The 26,838-nt window shown below is 38.3% G+C and overlaps 2 protein-coding genes across 2 annotated transcripts; both read left to right on the forward strand.

Moving 5' to 3' along the window:
* The first annotated feature begins 9,941 nt into the window (after positions 1–9,941).
* On the forward strand, positions 9,942–10,487 carry LOC138871677 (uncharacterized). Its single transcript, XM_070149573.1, has one exon. It carries the CDS (start codon positions 9,942–9,944, stop codon positions 10,485–10,487), a length of 546 nt encoding a protein of 181 aa, XP_070005674.1.
* A 14,365-nt stretch (positions 10,488–24,852) lies between these two features.
* Positions 24,853–25,242, forward strand: LOC104247008 (14 kDa proline-rich protein DC2.15-like). The gene has a single exon (XM_009802937.2). It carries the CDS (start codon positions 24,853–24,855, stop codon positions 25,240–25,242), a length of 390 nt encoding a protein of 129 aa, XP_009801239.1.
* Positions 25,243–26,838: the final 1,596 nt, after the last annotated feature.

Below are 26,838 nucleotides of genomic sequence, written 5' to 3' on the forward strand. Positions count from 1 at the left end.
CCCTCGCGGTTCAGAATAGTGGGTCTCGACCGAACTTAAACTATGTGAATTAGTCATTTTAACAAATAAACAGTTTTATGTACTTGCAAGTAAAGGCATATTTTGACATTCTGAGCACATGTATGATTCAAGTAATAAAACAAGGGAAAATGCTTGAACAAGTTGCACATATATATAAAAAAAGTAAATTTACTTAAACAAAGGGAGTTGGGAAAGAGGGGTCCTAGGTTGGTTAGCCTACAGGATCATACCCACACAATGCCCGGTAATCACTCCTCAATGAGGGGCTACACGTGACATTAGCGCGTAGTCATCATATCCTTACTACCCAATTCCCTCCCCTTGGTCATAGCCTAAAGCGTTTTAGCAACCTTGAGAGATATCCTATACGTGCACTACCCGTCCCTTCCTTGTGGCTCTGGAGGTATTTAGGACCTCTAATTTAGGTAGTTCTAGACCATCCTAAGGTATTTAAAGGAGAAAAGTCTAAGCGTCAATCGAAACAATTAGGACTGCATTTAAAGAGGGAACAATTAAAAGCTCATATTGTTACCTCCGCAAATAGAACAACTAAGTGTACGTCTCAAACAACAGTTTTAGGGATTTAAGAGAAAAACCTTAGAACATGATATCTAGGTGAGTAGAGAGTATACAGTATTGAATTAGGACCAAAGTGTCAAAGAACTGAATCCTACTTGCCTACTGATTCTTTTAAACATGTTGAATGTGAGTAGTCTCAAATAACACGGCGCAGTTTTATAGTTTACAGGGTTTTAGTCGCCCTACAAGCTTGCATAGATGCGTAATAGTGATATCCTAAGAGCATGATATCTATTTATTGATTAAGAATGCAACGAAACAGCAAACAATTTTTTTTAACGGCAGTTTAGATCCTATAGGCATGTTCTCTAGTAATATTAATTAAGACATCGTTGAAAACTTATTAAAGGAGCGGACAGATTAATTAACTAAACTGATTTAGAATAAACATGAATTAAACTGATTTTCTAATCAAACTGGTTTTAAGTCCTATAGGCATGATTTCTAATCAAACATAATGTGAAGCAAGCAGAATTCATTTGACCAAAGTGAAACCCCTATAGACATGATTTCTATTAAAGTTGATTTTAACTCCTATAGGCATGGTACCTAATTATTAAAAGCTGATTTAGATCCTATAGGCATGGCTTCTAATTGTGTGGAAGTAAAGCAAACAGAACTTATTTAAACCAAAACAGATCCTATAGGCATGTTATCTAACACATTTAAATCAACATGGACCCTATAGGCATGGTATCTACCCAACTTTACCCATATTATATAACTATCCTCCCTTTTTACTAGACACCCCCACTGTTTGTTTACAATAATTATTACAGACCAATGAATTGAATAAAAATACATAAATAGAATAGAAATTAATCTATAGGGGGCTTGAGGTAGACCCAAATGATTTTCAAGCCTCCAGTAGTCTCAAATGCCAAAGTTCCATAGCCAATTTCATGTCTAGGTGTGTCAGAGTTCCCTAAAGACCTCAAGAATCCTGGCAGTGCTCACACCTAGACCTTTCTCAAATAACAAACTGATTATTATGCAGTGTGGAAGTGCCAGCCCTGATATGCCAGAGTTCAAAGAGATCTCAAAGGTCTCTAAGCAGTACACATACTAGAGGGGCAGGACCTAGTATTTTAGGAGTAAGTGAAAGTGCATAATGGTTTAAAAGAGTTTAAAAGAAAGGTCTTAGGACTGAAAAGAACTTCTGAAAACCATTAGTTATAAAACATTTTAAGGAAAGTGTAAAGAAATAATTTGCAATCAGAACACAAGTCATAGAACAAACAGTTTTAGGGAGTACTTTGTCAAGCAGCCTTCACACAAGGGAAGAGGGATTGGGAACACAGAGAGTACACCTTAATGGAGCATACAAACAATAAGATACATAGAGTTTTTAGGGGGTTCTATAGAACTAGTAGGTAGAATGCAGGTCATGCAGCAAAAATCACAGCAGAAACATGTTGAAGCCATTCTAGGGAGAGTAATTAACTTAGCAGGAGTGAGGCAGAATAGGCAAAGGCTTAGATGTGCATGCTAGGCAAGTATTAATAGGTGAAGGCATGCTAATTACACAAAGGCAGAGTCTAGGCATGCTAGATAAATAATAGTCAATCAAACAGGCTTAGTTTCATCTATAGACAAGATAGTAAATAAGCAAGTAAAGGGATTTGGGTAAATTAGGGTTAGGTCTTGAGAGCTTTTGGAGAGAAAAGGGATTTCAGGGCGGCGATTGGTGAGAAATGGTCGAGTTTTGGGGGGGTCATTTGGTTAAAAAAGGAAAGGGTTAGTTGGGGTAGTTGATCTCTGTGATCAACGACCGAGATTAAATGAGATTGGGGCCGGGTTCGGGCAATAAGTTTTGGGCTGGGTAGGTTTAAGTTAAAAAATTGGGCTGGGTATTGGGTCAAATTTGAATAAAAATAGGGCCAGATTTTAAATAGCTAATTTTAATAACTAAATAATTTATAAAAATAATAAATGAATACCAAAACATATCTTTGTGTACTAAAATGATTTAAAAATAGTTATTTAATATTTTAAAAATATAAAAGACTATTTTATGCATAAATAATGTAATTATACATTAGTATGAGCTATTATTACAAAGATGTACAATTTAGCCTAAAAATATAAATGTAATTACAAAAAATGCACTAAAAATATTTAAACACTATGTTGACATAAATAATGAATTTGGATGTCTAAATCATCACAAAAGTAATTTGAAGGATAATTATTGGATATTTATATAATAAAAGAGAAGAAATAAATTGATTTGGAGCTTTTAAAAATATGGAAAAATTATTAAAAAAAACTTATGCATACTTATAACTGCATATGTACTATTTTGAAATTATATATAAGTGTTTAAAATATGTGAGGAAAAATTAGGTATCAGCAAGGATCACCATGGACTTCATAGTTGGACTCCCACTGACTTTGAAGAAGTTCGATGCTATTTGGGTGATTGTGGATCGACTGACCAAGTCCGTGCACTTCATTCCTATATGTACTACTTATTCTTTGGAGCGGTTGGCGGAGATTTATATTCGGGAGATTGTCCGTCTGCATGGTATTCTAGTTTCCATCATTTCACACAGAGGTACTCAATTCACATTACGGTTTTGGACGGCCGTACAATATGAGTTAGGTACTCGGGTAGAGTTGAGCACAACATTTCACCCCTAGACGGATAGACAGTCCGAATGCACTATTCAGATTCTTGAGGATATGCTTCGTGCGTGTTGATGGAGTTTGGAAGGTCTTGGGATCAGTTCTTGCCACTGGCGGAGTTTGCTTCCAACAACAATTATTAGTCCAGCATTCATATGGCACTGTTTGAGGCTTTGTATGGTAGGCGGTGTAGATCTCCGATGGGTTGGTTTGACCCAGTGAGGCTAGATTATTGGGTACAAACTTGGTTCAGGATGCTTTGGAGAAGGTTAAGGTGATTCAGGATAGACACCGTATAGCCCAGTCCAGACAGAAGAGTTATGCGGACCGGAAGGTTCGTTATGTTTCCTATATGCTTGAAGAGCGGGTCTTGCTTCGGGTTTCATCTATGAAGGGCATTATGAGATTCGGGAAGAAAGGGAAGTTGAGTCCGAGGTTTATTGGTCCTTTTGAGATATTGAGACGTGTTGGGGAGGTTGCTTATGAGCTTGCCTTACCTCCCAACTTGGCAGGAGTTCATCCAATATTTTACGTTTTGATGCTCCGAAAGTATCACGATGATCCGTCATACGTGTTGGATTTCAGCTCAGTCTAGTTGAACAAGGATCTATGCTATGTTGAGGAGCCGGTGGCAATATTGGACATGCAAGTTTGAAAGCTGAGGTCAAAGAACATTGCATCAATGAAGGTTCAGTGGCGGGGTCAGCCGGTCGAGGAGGCGACGTGGGAGACCGAGCAGGATATGTACAGCCGTTACCCTCATCTTTTCACTACTTTAGGTATGTCTCTATCTTTGTTCGAGGACAAACGAATATTTTAAGAGGGGGAGGATGTAACGACCCAGCCGATCGTTTTAAGAATTAACGCCCCGATCCCCTACAAACTGCATTCCCCATGTCTGTTTCTGCTATTGTAAATTATCGGGAAGGTTCGTTTTGAATTTCGGAGTTTTTTGGGGGGCACTTAGTTCCTAAATGAGAGTTTAAGCTTTAGAATTTCGATCGTAGTTGGAACAGGGTAAAGACAGCCTCGGAATGGAATTCTGTTGGTTCCATTAGCTCCGTTGGGTGATTTTGGGTTTAGGGGCATGTTCGGATTGTGTTTTGGAGGTCCGTAGTTTAATTAGGCTTGAAATGCCGAAAGTTGAATTTTTGAAGTTTCTAGTTTGGTAGTGAGATTTTGATATCGGGGTCGGAATGGAGTTCCAGAAGTCGCAGTAGGTCCGTTGTGTCATTTGGGATGTGTGTGCAAAGATTCAGGTCATCTGGACAAGATTTGATAGACTTTTTGATCGAAAGCGGAATTCGAAAGTCGTTAGAGGTTTTAGGCTTGAATCTATGGTTAATTCGATGTTTCGATGTTGTTTTAGGTGTTTTGACAATTGGTACAAGTTTGGAAGGTGGTATATGACTTGCTCGTGCCTTTGGTTGAGGTACCGGGGGCCTCGGGGTGATTTCGGGTGGTTAACGGGTGATTTTGAGTTGAGTTTGGCCGCTGAAGGAGTTCTATTTCTGTCATAACTGCACCTGTGGCTAGGGGACTGCAGGTGCAGGCACGTAGAAGCGGATAGGAAGCCGCAGATGCGGCCAAGAGAGGGGCAGTTTGGGATCGTAGAAGTGAGGTCCTGGTCGCACCTGTGATTGCGCAGATGCGTGATTTCTTGCGCAGGTGCGGCCCTGGTGTTTTAAGTGAAGTTCGCAGGTGCGATATTTAACCGCAGGTGTGGTTTTGCTGGGGCAGAAACTATAAATTCCACCCTTCGTGATTTTTGACCATTTCTCTCAATGTTTCATTCAGGGTGAAGCTTTGGAGGGCATTTTCAAGGGATATTTTCAGAGGGATTCATTGAGGTAAGGTCTTTGGTCCTTAAGCTCGTTATTATGGTGATTTATATCATTGTAAGCTTGAAATTTGAAGGAAAATCAGTGGTAAATTGGGGGCTAAGGCTTGGTTAATTGGAGAGTTTTGAGTGGTGATTTGAGGGACCATTTGAGGTCAGATTTTGGTACTTTTGGTATGACTGAACTCGTGAGAGTGTGAGGATTCCAAATCTGTAAATTTTACCCGATTCCGAGATGTGGGCCCGGGGGAGTTTTGGTCATTTTTCCTAATTTCGTGTATTAGCTTAGAATTAATTAGTTGAATTAGTTACTTGAAGTTATATTTACATTATGCAATTACTTTAAATAGATTTGGGCCATTTGGAGTCGAATACTCGTGGCAAGAACGTGGTTTCGAGTTGATTGAGCTGGTTCGAGCTAAGTGGCTTGCCTAACCTTATGTGGGGGAAACTCCCCTTAGGATTTGGTATTATTAATATGTGAAATGCCTTGTACGTGAGGTGACGAGTGCGTACTTGCGCTAGTTGTTGAAAATCCTACTTTCATTAAGTAACTATAATTGTGTTTTCTTTCCCTGTTTAGACTACTTTCAATTTTAGCCTACTGTTAGCTTAGGGAAGCATGTCTAATTCACTTAATTGCCTTACTTTCTCAACTGCTTTAATTGAATTATGTGCAGCATGCTAGGTTAGAAATACCTGTTTTACTTTGGGACAAAATTTGATTGAATTGAATATTCTTTGTGTTGCTGCTGTGTGTTTACTTTGGGACTACGGGATGGTATCCCGAGAGATCCCCCTGCATGCTTACTTTGGGACTACGGATATGTATTCCGGTAGATCCCCCTGCACATTTATATTGGAACTACGGGACTGCACCCGGTAGATTCCCCAAGTACTGAGTATTTACATTTGGGACTACGGATTGGGATTCCGGTAGATCCCCGCTCACTTTGAGTTGGACTATGGGACGACACCCGGGAGATCCGCTAGATATTTACATTTGGGGGCTACAGGACGGTATCCTGGGAGATCCCTGGTTGCTATTGATGTATGGAGTTATATTCTCTCTGTGTTGTCTCTCTCTGTTGTAGTTGTAGTTATTCTTATCACCCTGTGTTACTTCATACTGTTAGCAGTTAATTATACTATCATATTCTATACTACTTTACCTTGTTTTTCATTTACAATTTGTAAGGCCCTGACTTTCCTCGTCACTACCCGATCGAGGTTAGGCTTGGCACTTACTGAGTACCACTGTGGGTACTCATGCCCTTTCTGCGCATGTTTTTCATGTGCAGATCTAGGTTCTTCGGCTCAGCCCTATCATCCTTGAGGCGAGGCGATTCTCCAAAGACTTTAAGGTATATCTCCCGCGTCCGCAGACCGAGGAGTCCCTTTCCATTCTCTCTAGTAGTTATAACCCATCTGTATTCACTTTGAGTTAGATATTCTGGAGTTAGAACACTATGTAATATCCTTAGCTTGTGATTTTATGAGATTCCGGGTTTTGGGAGTTATTTCAGTTTGAGAGTTTTTATTGTATATGTCGAGCGACATCTTAAATGTTCTATTTATGTTTTATTCTGCAGTTTTTAGTTGATTTTATCTTTCGTTTCCTTTTTCCACAAATTGTTAGGCTTACCTAGTCGTAGAGACTAGGTGCCGTCACGACAGTTCACGGAGGGAAAATTGGGGTCGTGACACCTAGTGCTTCAGGATGCTTTGGTTTGTTTGGTGGACCTTATGGAGAGTGTCACCTAGGACGGTACATTTCCTATGGCACCAGCCGTCTCTCAGGCTGGGGGAGGAGCATAGACTCCCGCTACTCACACTCTGGAGCATATGGCTCCCCAATATCAGACTCCAGCAGCCTCGCAAGTTGGGGTAGTTCAGCCAGCTATTGCAGCACAGGCCGGTGATGGTCATGCCATGTCTTCTGAGGGCTTATTGAGATTAGACAAATTTACCAAGATCTTTCCACATCACTTTAGTGGAGCATCTTCTGAGGACCCACAGGATTATCTTGACTGCTGCCATGAGGTGTTGCGGAACATGGGTATAGTTGAGACAAATGGGGTCAATTTTGCTGCTTTTCAAATGACGGGTTCCGCCAAGAGACGGTGGAAGGATTATGTATCTACCAGACCAACTGGATCGCCTGATCTTACTTAGGACCAGTTCGTTCAGCTATTTCTTGAGAAGTTCCTTCCTATCACACAAAGAGAGTTACCGCGGGTAGTTCGAGCGCCTCCTACAGGGCGGCATGTCAGTCACCCAGTACGAGACCCGCTTTGCAGATTTAGCCTGTCATGTTATTCTTCTGCTTCCTACCGAGAGAGAGAGAGAGAGAGAGAGAGAGAGAGAGAGGGTGAGGAGGTTTATTAAGGGACTCACTCATCCTATCAAGTTACAGATGGCCAAGGAGACTGGGGGTGATATTTCTTTTCAGACGGCTGCTAATGTCACCAAGCGAATTGAGGATGTTCTTTCACAGGATAGGGAGAAGGGGTCTGATAAGTGGCCTCGACATTCTGGTGGTTTTAGTGGTGCCTCATCTGGTGGTAGGGGTACTTTTGGTAGAGGTCATCCTCCTAGGCCATATCAGTCAGTGCTTCAGGCATCCCACAGTGCTTCAAGGAGTCGTGGTCCTTATGTGCCTCATTCTAGGCAGCCAAGCCTATAGTGCACCACCGGCTCCTATCAGTGCACCTCCTATTTAGAGTTACTACCATGGTCATTCAGCCCGTTCTGGCCAATCTCAGTTTCAGCAGCCATAGCACCAGGATGGATGTTTTGAGTGTGGTAATTTTGGGCATATCAGGAGGACTTGTCCGAGATTATTGGGTGGCACGCCACAACATAGTTCTCTTACTATGATTCCAGCACCGGTTGCACCACCGCCCACTTAGCCAGCTAGAGGTAGGGGTCAGGCAGCTAGAGGTAGGGGTCAGGTAGCTAGAGGTAGAGGTCAGGCCGCTAGAGGTGGAGGTCAGGCCATTAGAGGTGGAGGTCAGGACGCTAGAGGTGGAGGCTAGCCAGCAGGAGGCTGTCCTAGGGATGTAGCTCAGAGTGGTGAGGCCCAGCCCCAATGTTATGCTTTCCCATCTTGTCCTGAGGATGAGTCATCCGATGTTGTTATCACATGTATATTTCAGTTTGCCATAAAGATGCTTTATTCTATTTGATCCGGGCACTTATTCCTATGTGTCATCCTATTTTGCTTCATGTTTGGTTGTGCCTCGTGATTCTTTGAGTGCTCCTGTATATGTGTCCATACCTGTGGGAGATTCTATTGTTGTAGATCATGTTTATCATTTGTGTGTGGTTACCATTGGGAGTCTTGAGACTAGTGTAGACCTTCTGTTTCTCGATATGGTTGATTTTGATGTCATTTTGGGTATGGATTGGCTGTCACCTTATCATGCTATATATTGGATTGTCACGCCAAGACGATGACCTTAGCCTTACTAGGGTTGCCTCGATTAGAGTGGAGAGGGACTCCTGGTCATTCTACCGGCAGGGTTATTTCTTATATGAAGGCTCGGCATATGTCGAGAAGGGGTGTCTAGCTTATTTGGCTTATGTCCGCGATTCCACTGCGGAGGTTCCTTCCATGGATTCACTACCAGTGGTTTGTGAGTTTCTAGAGGTGTTTCCTGTATACTTGTTGGGGATGCCACCCGACAGAGATATTGACTTCTGTATTAATTTGGCTCTGGGCACTCAACCCATTTTTATTTTGCCATACCGTATCGCCCCACTAGAGTTGAAACAATTGAAGGAGCAGTTGCAAGATTTACTTGATAAGGGCTTTATTAAACCTAGTGTCTCATCCTGGGGTGCGCCTGTGTTATTTGTGAAGAAGAAGGATGGATCGATGAGGATGTGCATAAATTACAAGCAATTGAACAAATTCACCATCAAGAACAAGTATCCATTGCTGAGGATTGATGACTTATTTGTTCAGCTTCAGGGTGCCAAGGTGTTTTCAAAAATTGATTTGAGATCTGGCTACCATCAGTTGAGTATTAGGGCATCTGATGTCCCTAAGAAAACTTTTTGAACTTGGTACGGGCATTTTGAGTTTCTAGCGATGTCATTTGGACTAACAAATGCCCCAGCAATATTCATGGATTTGATGAATATGGTGTTCAAGCCTTATCTAGATTCCTTTGTAATTGTGTTTATTGATGATATCTTGATCTACTCCCACAGTCGAGAGGAGCATGAGCAACATCTTTGGATCATACTTCAGACTTTGAGAGACAAATAGTTATATGCTAAATTTTCAAAATGTGAGTTTAGGTTGAGCTTAGTTGCTTTCTTGGGGCACATTATATTAGCTAAGGGAATTCAGGTGGATCCTAAGAAGATTGAGGTAGTTCAGAACTGGCCTAGACCCACATCAGCTATAGAGATCCGGAGTTTCTTAGGTTTGGCGGGATATTACGGTCAGTTTGTGGAGGGGTTTTCATCTATTGCAGCACTGTTGACCAGGTTGACCCAGAAGGGTGGCTCGTTCAGATGATAAGACGAGTGTGAGGCAAGTTTTCAGAATCTCAAGACTGCTTTGACTACGGCGCCAGTGTTGGTATTGCCCACAGGATCAGGATCTTATACGGTATATTGTGATGCATCTCATATTGTACTTGGTGCGGTATTGATGTAGGATGGCAGGGTGATTGCATATGCATCGCAGCAGCTGAAGATTCATGAGAAGAATTACCTTGTCCATGATTTAGAGTTGGCAACCATTGTTCATGCACTGAAGATTTGGAGGCACTATCTTTACGACATGTCGTGTGGGGTATTCACGGATCGTTAGAGTTTGCAGTATTTGTTCAAGCAAATGGAGCTCAATTTGAGGTAGATGAGAAGGTTGGAGCTATTTAAAGACTATGATATCACCATCTTGTATCATCTCAGGAAGGCTAATGTGGTGGTCGATGCCTTGAGTAGAAAGTCAGTGAGTATGGACAGCCTTGTATACATTCCAGTCGGTGAGAGACCGATTGCATTAGATGTTCAGGCCTTGGCCAATCAGTTCGTGAGGTTGGATGTTTGTAAGCCCAGTCGTGTTCTAGCTTGTACAGTCGCTCGGTCTTCTTTGTTCGAGCGTATCAAGGAGTGGCAGTATGATGACCCTCATTTTCTTGTCCTTAGAGATACAGTGCGGCATAGTGATACCAAGCAGGTTATTGTTGGAGATGATAGAGTTTTGAGGATGCATGTTAGTGTTTGTGTGCCTAATGTAGACAGACCGCTTGAGTTGATTCTTGAGGAGGCCCACAGTTCTCGGTATTCTATTCATCTGGGTGCCGCCAAGATGTATCAGGACTTGCGGCAGCATTATTATTGGAAGAGGATGAAGAACGATATAGTTACATATGTATCTCGGTGTCTAAATTGTCAGTAAGTAAAGTATGGGCATCTGAAACCTGGTGGTTTGCTTCAGAAGATAGAGATTCCTGAGTGGAAGTGGGAGCGTATCACTATGAATTTTGTTGTTGGACTCCCACAAACTCAGAGGAAGTTCGATCCAGTTTGGGTTATTATGGATAGGCTGACCAAGTCAGCGCATTTCATTCCTGTGGTAGTTACCTATTCTTCAGAGTGGTTGGTTGAGATTTACACGGTGTGCCCATGTCTATCATTTCTAATCGAGGTACGCAGTTCACCTCGTATTTCTAGAGGGCAGTACAGTGTGAGTTGGGCACACAGGTTGAGTTAAGCACAACATTTCATTCTAAGACTGACGGACAGTCCGAGCGCACTATTCAGATATTGGAGGATATGCTCCGCGCTTGTGTTATAAAATTAAGAGGCTTTTGGGATAAGTTCCTGCCGCTTGCGGAGTTTGCCTACAACAACAGCTACCCATCGAGCATTTAGATGGTCCCTATAAGGCATTATACGGTAGGCGGTACCGATAGCCAGTTGGGTGGTTCGAGTCGGGGGAGGCTCAGTTATTGGCTATAGATTTGGTACAGGATGCCTTGGATAAGGTCAAGATTATTAAGGATAGACTTCGCACAGCTCAGTCTAGGCAGAAGAGTTATGCCGACCTTAGAGTTCGTGATGCTGCATTCATAGTCAAAGAGAGAGTGTTGCTCCGGGTATCACCCATAAAGGGAGTAGTGAGGTTTGGAAAGAAAGGCAAGTTGAGCCCTAGGTATATCAGACCTTTTGAGATTTTTCAAAGAGGGGGTGAGGTGGCTTACAAGCTCTCATTTCCACCTAGTTTATCAGCAGTTCATCCAGTGTTCCATGTGTCCATGCTCCAGAAGTATCACAGTGATTCGTCTCATGTGTTTGATTTCAGCTCTATCTAGTTGGACAAGGATTTAACTTATGAGGAGGAGCCGGTGGCTATTCTAGCTCGGCAGGTTCGTCAGTTGAGATCAAAGAGTTATCCTTCAATATTCGTTCGAGGACAAACGATTGTTTTAGATATGGAGAATGTGAAGACCCAATAGGTCATCTTATATTTTATAACCTAATTTGTGTTTCGAAGCCTTAAATACCTCATCTTAACCCTCCTCGATTTCTGTGTGTAGTCCCGACATTTTCCCGAAAAACTTTTATGTAAACTGAGAAAATATGAAATTTTTGCCTTAAAATCCATTTGAGTTGACTTCGATCAAATAGACCTGGATCCATATTTTGACGGTCCTAGTGGGTTCGTATCGTAATTTGGGACTAGGGCGTATGCCTGGAATCGAATTCGGAGGTACCTAGCTCGAGTTATCAATTTTTGTTAAAAATTGAAAGTTTGAAAGTTTAATGAATTTTAAGAATTGACTAATGTTTCATCTTGTTGATACTGGGTCCGTATTTTGGTTCCAGAACCCGGTACAAGTCCATTATAATATTTATGACTTGTTTGTCAAATTAGTGAGAAACAGAGTTGGTTTGGTGTGATTCGGACGTCCGGTTGTGAAAATAGATGTTTTAAAGTTTTCTTGAAAATTTCCTTTGATTTGGTGTCCGATTCGTAGTTCTAAGTGTTATTTTGGGGTTTTGATCGCGCGAGGGAGTTCGTATGAGGTTTTTGGACTTGTGTGCTTAATTGGTTTGGAGTCCCTAGGGCTCGGGTGAATTTCGGATAGGCTACGGGTGGTTTAGGACTTGGAAAATCTGGTTTTTCTGCAACTTCAAGTGTCTTCTGGTTTCCATCTTCGCATTCGCGAAGGTTCTCTCGCGAACGCGAAGAGTGAACTGGGGCTGGGTGAATTTTATTCATCGTGAACGCGATAGCTGGGTCGCGAACGTAGAGCAATGGGGGCTTTACCCTTCGCGAATGCGACCATCATCTCGCGAACGCGTAGCGTTAGGGACCTGGGGGAGGGGTCAGTCATTTCTTCTACGCGAACGCGAGCACTTGTTCGCGAACGCGAAGACCAGGGAGGAGCAGCCTTTGCAAACGCGAAGCCACTTGGGCTGTTGCATATCGCGAACGCGTCAGGCTCTTCGCGAACGCGTCAGGCTCTTCGCGAACGCGAAGAAGGCCTGACTCCCAGACCTTTAAACATTTCAAAAAGGGGATTTCTCCCATTTTTTCATAACCCTTCCATTAGAGCTCAGCCTAGGTGCAATTTTGAAGAGAAAACTCAACACCAATTTATAGGTTTGTACTCTTTAACTCATTTTCTTCCATTTCTAACATCATTCATTAATTCCTAACCCTAATCTTTGTTCATCCATGGTAGAAAACTAGAGACTTAGGAAGAATTGGGGGTTTTGCAAATTGGGGATTTAGACCTCAAATAGGGGTCGGATTTCGAAACTAATTACATAATTGGACTCTAGAGTGAATGGGTAAATGGATTTTGGTTCGAACCGGGTTTTGACCAAGCGGGCCTGAAGTCAACTTTTGACTTTTTAAGGAAAAGTTTGGAAACTCTAAATTTATGCGTTGTAATTGATTCCTTTAGCAATATTTGATATTGTTGAGTTAATTGTGGCTAGATATGAGTGGTTTGGAGACGAATTCTAGGGGAAAGGCCCCGGTAGAGCTTTGAATTGATTGTGGAGTGAAGTAAGTATTATGTCTAACCTTGACTTGAAAGAATTAGGAACTCTCGGATTATGTGCTATGTGATTCTCATGTGAGCGGCGTATATGCAAGGTGACGAGTGCTTATACGCCGCCGAATCATCTATTTTCCCTAATTTTCCGCTTTTCCTTAATTATTTCCTTCCCTGCCTTAACTGTTATATGCTCTAAATGTTTTTCATGCTTAACTACTACCTGTTAATCAATATCTTCTCCTGTTAATGATGTTAGCTCTTTTCATAGTTTTATGATTTCCTGCTATTTGCTTAAATTGACTTAGTTGCACCTTCTAATTGTCAATTACTAGATTGGTCTTGTTGTGTAGTACTACATGTGTAGATTCCTATATTGTACAAGGTTTTCTTTTTGGTTCAGTTTAGTATTTATTGATCATAAAGGTTTTTGTGGTTTGAACTGTTGATTTAACTCTGTACATTGAGTATTTGGTACTGATATGGTAGGATCGGTCTGCACGTCGCAACAAGTGTAATAAGGTTGGATTGATATGCTGGAATGAGGGTAAATTCGTACTGTACGGTGGGATCGGGTTGCACGCGCGCAATAGGTTAAATACGGGTGGATTGTTATGATGAAATAAGTGTGGATTATGATACTGATATCGTTATATGGTGGGATTAGGTTGCGCGCCACAACATATCTATATATTATTTGGTGTTGTTGATGTTATTGAAATAAGGGAGGATTCTGTGTAGTCCGGTGGGATCCGGTTGCGCGCTGCAACAACCTATGTGTTTCTATTTCCTCGAGTTGTGTTGGTTTTCGGTATTGTTATATGATACTCTAAGGATTGGTAATTCTGAACGACACCGGTTTATTCCTTGAGGTTGTAGCTGCTATTTTCAGTTACTGTCTTATCTTGTTCCGTATTTCCTTTTTCTGCCTTTATTATATACTGTGTATAGGTTGTAGTGTAAGTGACCCTCCTTAGCCTCATCACTACTTCGTCGAGGTTAGGCTCGACACTTACAGAGTACATGGGGTCGGTTGTACTTACACTATACTCTGCACTTCTTGTGCAGATTTTGGAGTCGATCCTAGCGGCGGCTATTAGTGTGCTTGGATTGATTAGCTCAGTGGAGACTTGAGGTACAACTGCTCAGCCCCGCAACTCCTGGAGTCCCCTCATTTGTTTTTATTTAGCTATGTATTTTTATTTTGACAACTCTGTACTTATTTCAGACCCTTGTATATATTATTCTAGTAGCTCGTGCACTTGTGACACCGAGTTCAGGGATTTGTAGCAGATGTTTGGCAGTTTTAGCTTTCGCATTTATACTTTAGATTATTTCAGTTCTTTCTCAGTATTTAATTCAAACTACTAAATGGATAAAATGTTCTAACGTTGGCTTGCCTACCAAGTGAATTTTTAGACGCCATCACGATCCTGACGATGGAAATTCCGGGTCGTGACAATAGTTTATGCCCTTATTTTGAGTGAAACCTTTTGCAACTAATCTTGCTTTAAAGGTTTGGACAGAATCATCTGTATTATACTTTCTTCTAAAGACCCACTTACAACTTATAGGCTTTGATTCAAGAGGAAGACCAACTAAAACCCAAGTGTTATTGGATTTAATAGAGTCTATTTCATCATTAATGACCTCTTCCAAAAGGCAGCGTTTCTAGAAGACATTGCTTCCTGAAATGTCTTTGGGTCTTCTTCAACATTCAATACAATAGGAATTTGATTACAAACGTTTGTCCTATCTCCTTCAACAAGAAATGCTTTAGACTGTGAAGAAATAAATCAGAACCAAGATGTTTTTCTTTTCTTATTCTTTGGCTTTTCCTTGGTTCTATTTTGCATATCATCACTTCTTTCTTTGTAATAATTTCATAAAGTGACAATTCATTTGCATCAATACTTTTTCTATTTACTTCAGTTATTTCATCAACATTGTCATTTATAAATCTATTTTCAATAAATTCAACATATATAGATTCTATAATGACATTAGATTCTAGATCTAGCAGTCTATATATTTTGGAGTGTTGTGCATACCCTACAAAAACACTTTTAGTTCCTCTAGGACCCAATTTTGTTCCTTGATGGTCAGGTACTCTATAATAAGATATACATCCCCACACTTTAAACTAATTTAAATTTGATTTTCCATCATTCGAAAGCTCATAAGGCTCTTTATAATAAGATATACATCCCTACACTTTAAAATAATTTAAATTTGATTTTCTACCATTCAAAAACTCATAAGGCGAAACATGCATACTTTTTGAAGGCATTGTGACAAATGTGCATTAAGTAACATAGCATTAACCATAGGTTCCAAGTCCAAATCTTTGATTATAGAATATATAAATATATAGTATACTTAATTGCACACACTTAAAAGTATATGTCCTGAATGAAAGACATGAAAGAGACAAGTGCTTAAAAGGCTCTAAAAAAGCCTTATCTCTTCCGATGTGGGAACAATCCCACTTCCTAACTCTAAAATAACAAATTATCTTACGCTACAACCTTGGCTAATAAGAAGCTATAGTTTTGCGTTTTACCCATCAAATTGTTGCAGTTTCGGTGGCTAATATCAGTTCGCATCCACAGATAACTAATCCGTTTAGAGTACAACTTCCGAGTAACCTAGGAAGCTCGTGATGGACTTCCAACCTTCTTGTAATTGTTGAAACCGTGCTCGAACCTGTAATGATTTCTTGTCCTTCCTGCTTTTTGAGTCTTTTTCCACATAAATTTTAGATACTTAGTACCCGTTTGTCCATAAATAATAATTATATTTGTTCATGAAATTTTATAAGTTTTTCAACTCACTCATAAAACTGCAATATTTTTTAAATGAAATACATGTCCAAATACAATTTCAAATATCAAATATTATTTTTCAAATTAACTTCAAATACTATTTTTTCAAAAATTTATAATTTTTATGTCCAAGCGCCTACTTAAATTCCTATCTGTCTCTCTTTTGACAAAAATGAAGGACATAAACAAAATCATTGGGAAAAAGAAAACAGAGAGACAGAGGACACTTGTGCAGATCCAAAAACAGGATTCAGTATATAACATACTAGATAGCTTACCGAATTTTGAATAGGCCCAAATACGAAATTAGGCCTACCTAAACTGATTGACACACTTCTTGCCCATTTTTTGGTGATTTGCACAAAGAGGGCCCTGTGGGTGCCGTTCTTGATTTTTTTTTTTATATCGCTAGTCCCAAGTTTAACAAGTGTTGCCCCTTGCCTGTTATATGGGTGACACTTTTAATTTTTGACCTTAAAGATTTTCTCATAAGGCAAGCGGGAGTCAAAAAATCAAGATCGTCCATTTTAGGGTCATTGGGTGTAGTTTCCTGTCCGATTTTTGGTTCGACTTTGATCATGTTCGAGTATATATACAGGTTAAGATACTACCTTGATCTAATTTTGATATTTTCATAAAGATGACCTTGAGGCCGATTTAATTACCATAACTAATACGATTAATGTGTTACACATGCTTCAATGACCAAACAATGTGTTACTAAGATTTCACATCGTTCCCTTTCGATTTTCTGACTAAGATTCACATGGTAACCTTTTGGATTTACTGAATATTTCCTTTATCGTTTCCTAATCCCATCATCTAGTTGGTGTCGCACCATCTATATTATTATGTAAGGACCACCATTTACTTGACCATTTCTCCTTATGCAGGCAGGCCTAATACAACTTAAAAGGTCCTACGTGGTCAAGCTAGCTCGCCAGTTAACAGACCAATTTTTGCACATTATACTGTCAACTTTCAAATGTTTTCCCCCCTCAATTTTAACATCAAATACGCTTTTATTGATTCCAACGGGATAACTCTAGGCTCAAATTGCTAGAACATCAATTTCTTTATGACTTTAGAAATGATCTAATTCAACAAATTGAATATTATTGGGCTTATTTAACAGAGATGTTCTTAAAATAAGAGAAAATATACGCCAAACAGATGCTTCTTTATTTATTTTTTCCATTATATTTTATGTGGTGAAGTACGAAGTATAAGAAAGAGCTTAATTTTTTGAATGAACTCAAGCATAAATTCTTTAAACTTTTGAAATAAATTTTGCATATTCAAAAATTACATAAAATACCTTATGTCATAACAGTTAGTAATTTTAAATATTTTAGACATGTTTGAAAATAATATTGTAATCAAAGATAAATTTATTTGACTCCTTAAATATTAGTTTTTTATCAAATAAAAAGGGACGAGATTAATAGCTCTTCACCTTTTCCTTTTAGTTGAGGTTGAAGAAGAAAAGCTATCCTCTGACTTGCCCGCAGTGAAGCATATAAACAAATGTACAAAAATCAATAAATACTCGTACATATAACATTCTTGTTTCTTTTTTGGCTCGAAAATTTTATGATTAGTTCCCAATATAGCTTGATGAAATTTTCTAGCTAGCTAAGATTATAAAATGCTGTTATCTTTACAACGAGTTAACTAAAATTCGCAATTAGCAAATGTTAAATTTATCAAGACCGAAAATGGATAAGAATCTAGTGAAACAACTTGCTTTCCATTGATAATTGCTCTTGATGTGGCACTAGAAGATTGGCCATTTGTCGCTAAAACATAGATAAGAATCCAAAGATGCTATAATAATACGTAGCAAAATGTCTCTAGCTACTGCTATTGTAAGTTTCTTTGAAGATACACAAACCTGATGTTGACTTAACATCTTTGTAAATTCCCAGCAAGCTCCTTCCCCTCCCTATATAAATTTCCTTTTTTGTTAGAGTTTAAAAAGGACAAATTAGAGTTGTCATTGTGCAATAGTATATTTCATCGTTCAAGTTGTGAATATAATCTTTTTATTAGAAACGTAAGGTACATGTTAGGTATGCAAATAAAGTCTCATATTTGTAGCTAGGGGTGTTCATAAAAACCCGAAAAACCGAACCAAACGAAAAACCAAACCAAACCAAACCGACCAAAAAAACCGATACTTTTTGGTTTGGTTTTGAATTTTAAGAACCGATAAAATTTGGTTTGGTTTGGTTTTGGTTTTAATCAAAAAATAACCGAAAAAACCGATATATATTACACCTATATATATATATATACATATACAAAGTTTCAAAAAATTTATGGTGAATGTTAATCGTTTGCACTTATAGTATAGTTTTTTACCTTAATATTCTAGTTTGATTGGTACGTAGTTTTCTTTTGTTAGGTGTAAGAATCCATTTCATGTTAAAAAATATATAGTTTTAATTGAGTCCTTAAATTATTCATCACTATTTGATTCAATTATCATCAATATATTTTTGTAAATAATAGATTTCTCAAAGGGCAATTGATTTGATAGTGTTACGTTGAAAATGTGGTCGCCGGAACATGTGTTTGTTAGTGCGTGTCTTATATTTAAGAAAAAACCAACAAATAACTGAAAAAACCGAAAAATCGACAAAACCCGATATAAACCGAATCGGAAAAAAATCGACTTAATTGGTTTGGTTTGGTTCTAATATTTGAAAAATAGACTTACTTGGTTTGATTTCTTTTTAGGAAAAAACCGATCCAAACCGAACCATGAACACCCCTATTTGTAGCTATAAAAAAGAAGAAGCTACATATAATATGTAGGGATATTCTTAAATGAAGTGAGGCCTTTTGAAAAAGAAAAGAAAACGAGCAGTATCATGCTATGTTAAAAGCATCTCTGGACTGATGGCCCAACAACTAATATCAGAGCTTATGATTCGGGGTAGACGAGTATGAAAATGGCGGGAGGATACCATGACGCTCAATTTACTACCTTTACTAATTACTTGGAGATGCATGCACGCAAGAAGAAGAAGCTAAAGCCTGTGGAATCACGGGATAAGCTCATCATGAGGTGATGTGTAGTCATGTGGAACTTAATTCGAGCTAAGGGACTTGTAAATGGGCCAATTGTCGTAGTATATCGGTGTATGGGTGTAACAACCGACTGGTCATTTTGAGCTTTAAGGTTCCATTCAGTGGTTCGATGTTTTGAGTGGCTTCATATTGTGTGTAATGAGTTGCGTGCATGGTCAGATTCAGTTTTCGAATGTTTCGGGGTCTATTTTGATGAGTGATTCTCACTTTAGAAGCTTAAGTTGAAAATGTTGACTAGGTTTAACTTTTGTGAAAACGACCCAGAAATGATATTTTGATGGTTCTGATAGGTTCGTATCGTAATTTTGGACTTGGGTGTATGCCCGAAATCAAATTTGAAGGTTAGTAGGTTGATTGTGTTGTTTTGCCGAAAATTGGTAACTGAGTTTAAGAGTTTGACCATAGGTTGACTTCAGAGCGATCGTGTTTGAATTTTTGTTTCGGGACTTGGAATAGGTCTGTCTTGTCATTTGGAGCTTATCCGCAAATTTTGGTGTCATTCCGAATTGATTTGATAGGAATCAAACGCGCAATTGTGTTTTTTAGAAATTCTTGAGTTTCATCTTGATTTCATGTGTTTTGGAGGTTCAATTCATGGTTTCAGATGTTATTTTGATGATTTGATCACGCGAGCGAGTTCATGTTATGTTTTTAGACTAATATTGATGTTTGGTTTGGAGCCTTGAGGGCTCGGGTGAGTTTCGGACGCGTTTTGAAGTGTTTTGTTTTGCTGGTTTTGAACAGGTGTTGCAGGTCTCACTAATACGAGAATTTGTTCGCATTTCCGACCCTCGCATTTGCGAGGTGGGAGGTCGCTTTTGCGAGAATGGTTGGAGTCTACTAGGTTCACATTTGTGAACCCAGCGTTCGCATTTGCGATGGGGGCATGGGTGAGCTTGTTCGAATTTGCGATCAGGAAGATCGTTTTTGCGAAGTGTCCTTGATTCGCATTTGCGAACTTAATGCTCCATTTGCGATGCTAGCAGGACTGTGAGGAGTATTTCTTTTGCGAATTATTCTTCGCATTTGCGGGGCTCGCAATTCATATTTGCGACTGGACATAAAAGCTAAGAGATGAGATTTTGGTCTCATTTTCATATCTTTGAACCCTAGATTCGGTGAGAATCGATTTTGAAGAGGGATTTTCATCTATAAGTATTGGGTAATTGGTTTTGATCAATTTTCAACTATTTGACATGATTATATATGAGATTTAACATCTAAATTATGAGATACAAAGTGAAAATTTGAGAAACGTTGTCTATGTTTTGAAAAATGAGAATTTAAGTTTTCGGAGTCGATTTGGACTCGAATTTTGAAACAAAATACATGTATATACTCGTTGGGTTAAGGGTAGTCGTAATCCATCTTTGGACCCGAGTTTTGATCGGGCGAGCCCGGAGTTGACTTTTGAGGAATTTTGCAAAGATCATAGCTTTATTTATTGGAATTGATTTCTCTTGCATTATTTGATGTTATTAAATCGATTTCGGTTAGATTTGAGCCGAATGGAGGTGAATTGTAAAGGAAAAGCTATTTTAGAGTATTGAATACGGTATTTTAAGGTAAGTATCTTGCCTAACTTTGTGTGGGGGAAACTACCGTATAAGGATTGATATGTTGCATTATTTGAACTATGTGAAAGACGCATACTCGAGGTGACGAGTATGTACACGTCTTTATATGTGGAAATTTGTCCGGTTTAGACTCTTAAGGTTCTTATGCACACTAAATTGAAGTTGCTCTATCATGTTATGTCCTCCATTGTTAAATTTACTTTTATATGCCTTATTTGAAGTTGTTGGTTCCTGCTCTATCTTTTGTTGCCAAATTTACCCATACATGATTTAATTGTAATTGTTGCCTCTTTATTTTCATGTTATCTCTTTCATAATTGAGTTATTCTTATTTGAAGTTATAGTTTCACGTTATCTCCTTCCTAGTTGACTATCCTTATTTGAAGTTCTTGTTACATGTTATCCCTTCAGTAGTTGGTTATCCTTATCTGAAGTCGATGTCACATGTTCTCTATCTTATTGTTGAAATACTCTTACTTGAAGTCATTATTACTTGTTATGTATTTCATTGTTGAGCTTATTCTTCCGCTTCATTATATTGTTGTAATTATTGTGTTGATTTACTTGTCGTACCCTCGTGTTATTGTTGTTCTTGTTGTACTCGGTGTTCTCGAGCCGTGGGCTATGTGTGATTGTGGTATTAAAATTGTTATTGTGGAAACATTATGGTATATGATCACATATAGTACGGGTTATTATATTATGTTGTTATATTTTGGCAAATGTGATATTGTTGAGAGAATTGTTGGGATGTTAACACGTGAGTTATCTGTGCTATTGTTATTATTGATATTTGCACATGCGGCGTGACAAGACAGGCTAAATATGTTGGGTTTGCGCATGTGGTGAGACAATGTGGGATAATTGTTATGCGTATGTTGCGAGATAAGGCGTGCATTTACTTTATTGTGCGCACGCGGCAAGACAATGGGGACTATGTCGGGGATAATTTATGATGAACTGGGGGCATTGTTATTGATGATATTTGAGCGGTGGTATGTCTATCTTGTGTGAGTCATGCATATCGCGGGTTTTGTTGTGTTATTTCCAATGCACCATACGTTGTTACTAATCTTGTTTGTTGACTCGAGCTGTAGTAGTACATTTGCACAAGCATACACCGTAATCTATCACTTATATCAGTCCGGGAATATGAACCTTGATGTTTGTTGATAATTTACATGTAATCTCTTTATACCTGCCTTCTGTGGGTGAGTTTTACTATTGGCACGTGAGTTGTCCGAGCGGATATGAGATATTGTTACTATTGGCACGTGAGTTGTCCGTGCTAATATGAGGTTTTTACTGTTAGCACGTGAGTTGTCCGTGCAGATATGAGGTATTAATGGTATTGGCACGTGAGTCTATCCGTGCAGCACGTGAGTTGTCCGTGCGGTTGTGATTGATAATGTGGGCACAAGATGCCAAATGATTATGGTCTGTGATTGGTGATTATAAGGTGTGGTACCTCGGGAATATTCTTGTATAAACTTTGTGTGAGAATGATTATTAGATCATTACTTGTTCTTCCTTACTTTGTTTCACTGGACTTAAACTGTATTCTGCTTATTTTACGGCGTTATTACCTGTTTAAACCTTGTTGCTAATTGTTGTTTCTAGCTCCCATTTGCAAGTATTGTATTGTTATTCTAACCATGTTTAGCTTTATATTGATATTATTCCTTGTTATTTTATATTTATATTTGTACAAGTTATTATGTCTAGTAGGTATCTTGAGTGTTTCTCGTTACTACTCCACCGAGGTTAGTCTCGATACTTATTGGGTACCACTATGGTATACTCATGCTACGCTTGCTGGACATTTTCATGCAGATCCAGGTACCTCGGAGCGTGTTGGTCGTTAGCTAGATGACTGTGAGTTGCGGCGGATACTTCAAGTTATACCTGACGTTGCGTTCGCAGACCTCGGAATAACCTTCTGAAGCTTTATTTAGTTACTGTTTATTTCTATTCCAAACAGTGATGTATTTGATATTCTTAGTTAATCTTAGAAAAGCTTATGACTTGTACTACCAGTTTTCAAATGTTGTATATCTACAGTAGATTATTGGCTTGTATAGAAATTTCCGATTCATGTTTAATTATTAACTGGTTTAAATTTATTGACAACTCTCTATATGTTACGCTTACTTAGTTCTAGGGACTAGGTACCATCACGATTCCTATAAAAGAATTTTGAATCGTGAAAAGAAGGTTATTGATGAGTCATGTCGAGGGAGATTATTAGATGTACAAATTAATAAAGTTCCACATTAACGGCCGAAAAGAAAGAACGTATGACCTAATATCAAAAGTATCTTTGGAGTTAATCACAACAAAATTGTTCACAATAAACTTAAATATGATCGGTTCATTTCTCGAATCCTACAGAGTTTAGTGCACCGAAATAACCTATTTTTCAAAAAAGGACAAGTAAATGAGAGGAAAATGGCAGTAATGTAATGCATGCCAGACATGATGCACATGCATATAGATCAGTGGGGTGGGGAGAAGGAGAAGGAGAAGGGATCAGAATCACAAATCGAAAATCTGTATTGCTTCAATAATTGATGTATGATTCATCAGATTATTACTGTACAAAACCATAGGACAAGGAAACATTAAAGAGATTGTCCATTTCTTTCCTAACGACAGTCTTCTTATTATACTCACAAGCTGGATATGAACCCTTTCCATGCATGACAGCAATGCTAATTATAAAAAGGATTGATCGTAATTCTCTCTTTTTTTTTTTTTTTGGAATGGCCGTGGTTTTAAGTTATTAAAAGGATTTAATTTATATATAATGATAATGTAAAAAAAATTTACACTATCAATATAACTTAACATATTGTAGCCGGTTGATAATTTTTTTTTCTCTTTCAAAAGCTTGGCCAAAGAAGCTCTTGCTATGAATAATATTATATGCAGTTATCTTTTAGCTAGCTGACCTATAACAGTATAAAAAATCTTATATACTGTTTAGCAATATTTTTTTTTTGGTGTACTACCGGGTGTCCGACTAAACAAAAATAAAAAATAAAAAAAATCTAAACAATAAATAAGATTAAACTTTTACGAAGTAATGAGCGCTGTAATATGTCTCGGTTTTAAATGTCCAAAACCGTACATCTTACTTTAGTTAAGACGATCCATAAAACTGGTAAATTGATTCTTCTTTCAAAAAACATCATTGCAGCTAGTTAATTCTCCCCTAGAAGTTTTGAGGCACAAATAGAATCTGCCTTGAACAATGTATTTGTAAATCATTAATACAATAAAAAACATGTAGTTGAAGAATAATATAATAGCACAAAAATCTTCTCTTCTTTGTTATACTTGTACTTCTTTGCAATGCACTCGTTATCATACGGGGAACCAGAATTTTGACTTTATGGATTTTGTTTATAATGATGATTTTAAGTGTTAATAATGAGAATCTAAATTTCATATTTATACATATTTAATGAATTTTTTAGCACAAATATATTATTTGAGCAAAAGCTATTGGATTCGGCCAAATCCGTAGACGAACTTCTAGCTCCGTCCCTACTCGTTATGTAAAAATTCAACTGTTAATCACCTCTTATTTTTTGAAATGATGAGTTGATCACAGTGAAAATATGAGGTAGGTCCATAACACATAATGTGCCCAGTGGCGTGCTTTGTCCTGTCGATGAAACACTTGCTAAAGCCAAGGAAATTAACTACAAGAGGTCAAAAATACAACCAGCTTTTGCACAAACTTACAAAAAATTACAACTGGTTCAGCATCATCTGTTTTTTCACTCTCTTCCACTCAATCAAACTTCCAACTTCAACCTCACAATTTTTCCCATACAAAATATGGATCTAACTTACATACATTCATAGTGCAAAGAACTTTTATACTACTCCATTAATTAATTTAAATTGTTGTAGCATGTAATATATCTTAAATTACTAATCTCATTTTCAATAATAGTTACTTGCTATCTTACTCGAATTCTCCAAATAATATCGTTATACCTATGTCGGATTCTCCAAAAATAATATTATGCATTATTTTTGAGGATCTGACATGAGTACAACTTTTTTGAAGAATCTGAATAATATGGGCGATGTTACTTATTTTTTAAGAAATTTAATAGTGTAAGAACTCTTTTACATTGTCCATATACATAAAGTTAAAACTCTATAAATATAGCTCTTTTTTCCTCATACAAGAGCACCTACCCCTAATCTTAGAAGCCTAGCTACTAAAACTCTCTACAGTCATGGCCAGTTTCTCCTCCACCATTTTCATTCTTTCCCTTCTCCTTGTTGCCACATTCACTACTGCTTGTGGTCCATGCAGTGAACCAATCAAGCCAAAGCCATCACCAAAGAAAGCACCCCCAGCCAACCCCTTTTGCCCAAGGGACACATTGAAGCTTGGTGTTTGTGCTGATGTACTTGGGCTTGTTAATGTAGCAATTGGGAGTCAAGTGACAAGTCCTTGTTGCTCATTGCTTCAAGGTTTAGCTGATTTGGAAGTTGCAGCTTGCCTTTGCACTGCAATTAAGGCTAATGTGCTTGGAATTGTCAAATTGGATATCCCTGTTGCACTTAGTGCTTTGGTTAGTGCTTGTGCTAAGACCATTCCCACAGGTTTCAAGTGTAATTAGAGAGGGAAATGCATCAAGATTTGCTAGCTAGTGTCTCCTGTTTTAATCCTTAATTTTCAATCATTGGGTTGTAAAATGTTGTTGTGTTGTGATTTATCTCTGTGTTTGCCTGATTTGTTTTCAAGGTAGCTTCCTTTTTATTTTCACTATTAAATTGTTTTCTTTTGGTTGTGTGTAAAACAATTTGTAATTTGTGATAATAAGCATGGGAAACATTGTTCACCTTGTGAAGTTGCCCTTTGTATGAAAAGTTCAAGTTCAAAACACTGATATTGTAAGAGCATCTACAGGTACCAATGCACGGCAATTGCTATAATAAGTAATTGCTTGTATGGCTGAGAAATGAAAAGTAACCTCCTATAATAAGTTAAGTTGTACCAAAAAAAAAAATTTCACCACCAGTGCACATAATAGGTTGTATAATAACTTGTTTGTGTAGAAAAATGTAATAGGTTGGTTATTCAGTAACCTCTAATCAAAGACAGTGTTAGAATTTGAAGTTTATAGGTTCGGAGTTCCACTTCATTTAAGTAACTAGGTTCTAAGTTAATAATTTGTACATATTTAATAAATTTTTTAAGATAAATACAGAATTCGGACTAAAATTATTAAATTTAGCTGAACCTGTATTCCGCATCCTAGCTCCGCCCTACCTCAAATGACCTCTTACGCCAACACCCGCTCCAAACAATATAGGAGTATATTTTATTTAATTATTAAAGATGTAAGTTTTTGTTCACTTATACTTGCACACAGTCCAGTGTAATTTGACCAACTCCAGCAAATTATACCGTCCTCTTTACCAAATATTCAACCAATATGTTGTATAGATATTTACTTGCAACTGACTTTTTAATCAGACTTAACTATGTAATATTATTGTAACGACTCGACCGGTCGTCTTACTTTTTAGAATTCCGTTTCCCTAAATAGACTTTCCGTACGTGTTTTTACTATTTTATGACTTGCGAGGATGGTTGGTTTGGGATTTCGAAGAGTTCGGGTTAAAATCGGAACACTTGGTTCCATGGTTTGGCTTTCAAAGGCTAAGTTTGACTTCGGTCAACGTTTTAAGTAAACGACCTCGGAATCAAGATTTGATGGTTTCAATAGGTTCGTATGATGATTTTGGACTTGGGCGTATGTTCGGATCGGGTTTTGGATGACCCGGGAGCGTTTCGGCGCCTAATAGTGAAAGTTGACTCTTTGAAGGTTTTAAAGTTCTTTAAATTTGGTTTTGAGTAGGTTTTGGTGTTATCGAGGTCCAATTGGGATTTCCAGCCTGGGAAGAGTTCTGTATGGTAATTTAGGACTTGCACGCAAAATTAGTATCATTCCGAGTAGTTTAAGTAGGTTTCGGCGCGTTCGGAGTAAGTTTGAAGAACTTGAAGTTCTTAAGTTGATTCAATTTGGTTTGGGGTGTGATTCTTAATTTTGTTGATGTTTTATGCGTTCCGAGGGTGCGAGCGAGCCCATTTTATGATTTGAAACTTGTTGGTATGTTCGGGAGGGACGCTAGGGGCCCCTGTGTTAATCGAACAAGGCTCGGACCAAGTTTGGACTCGGAGTAGCAGCTGAAGCTTCCAGTTTCTGGTG

Source organism: Nicotiana sylvestris, chromosome 6, assembly GCF_000393655.2.
Source record: "Nicotiana sylvestris chromosome 6, ASM39365v2, whole genome shotgun sequence".
In the NCBI taxonomy this organism is placed as follows: domain Eukaryota; kingdom Viridiplantae; phylum Streptophyta; class Magnoliopsida; order Solanales; family Solanaceae; genus Nicotiana; species Nicotiana sylvestris.

Coding starts and splice junctions, on each gene's coding strand:
- LOC138871677 (XM_070149573.1), top strand. CDS start 9,942: ATGAGAAGGTTGGAGCTATTTAAAGACTATGATATCACCATCTTGTAT.
- LOC104247008 (XM_009802937.2), top strand. CDS start 24,853: ATGGCCAGTTTCTCCTCCACCATTTTCATTCTTTCCCTTCTCCTTGTT.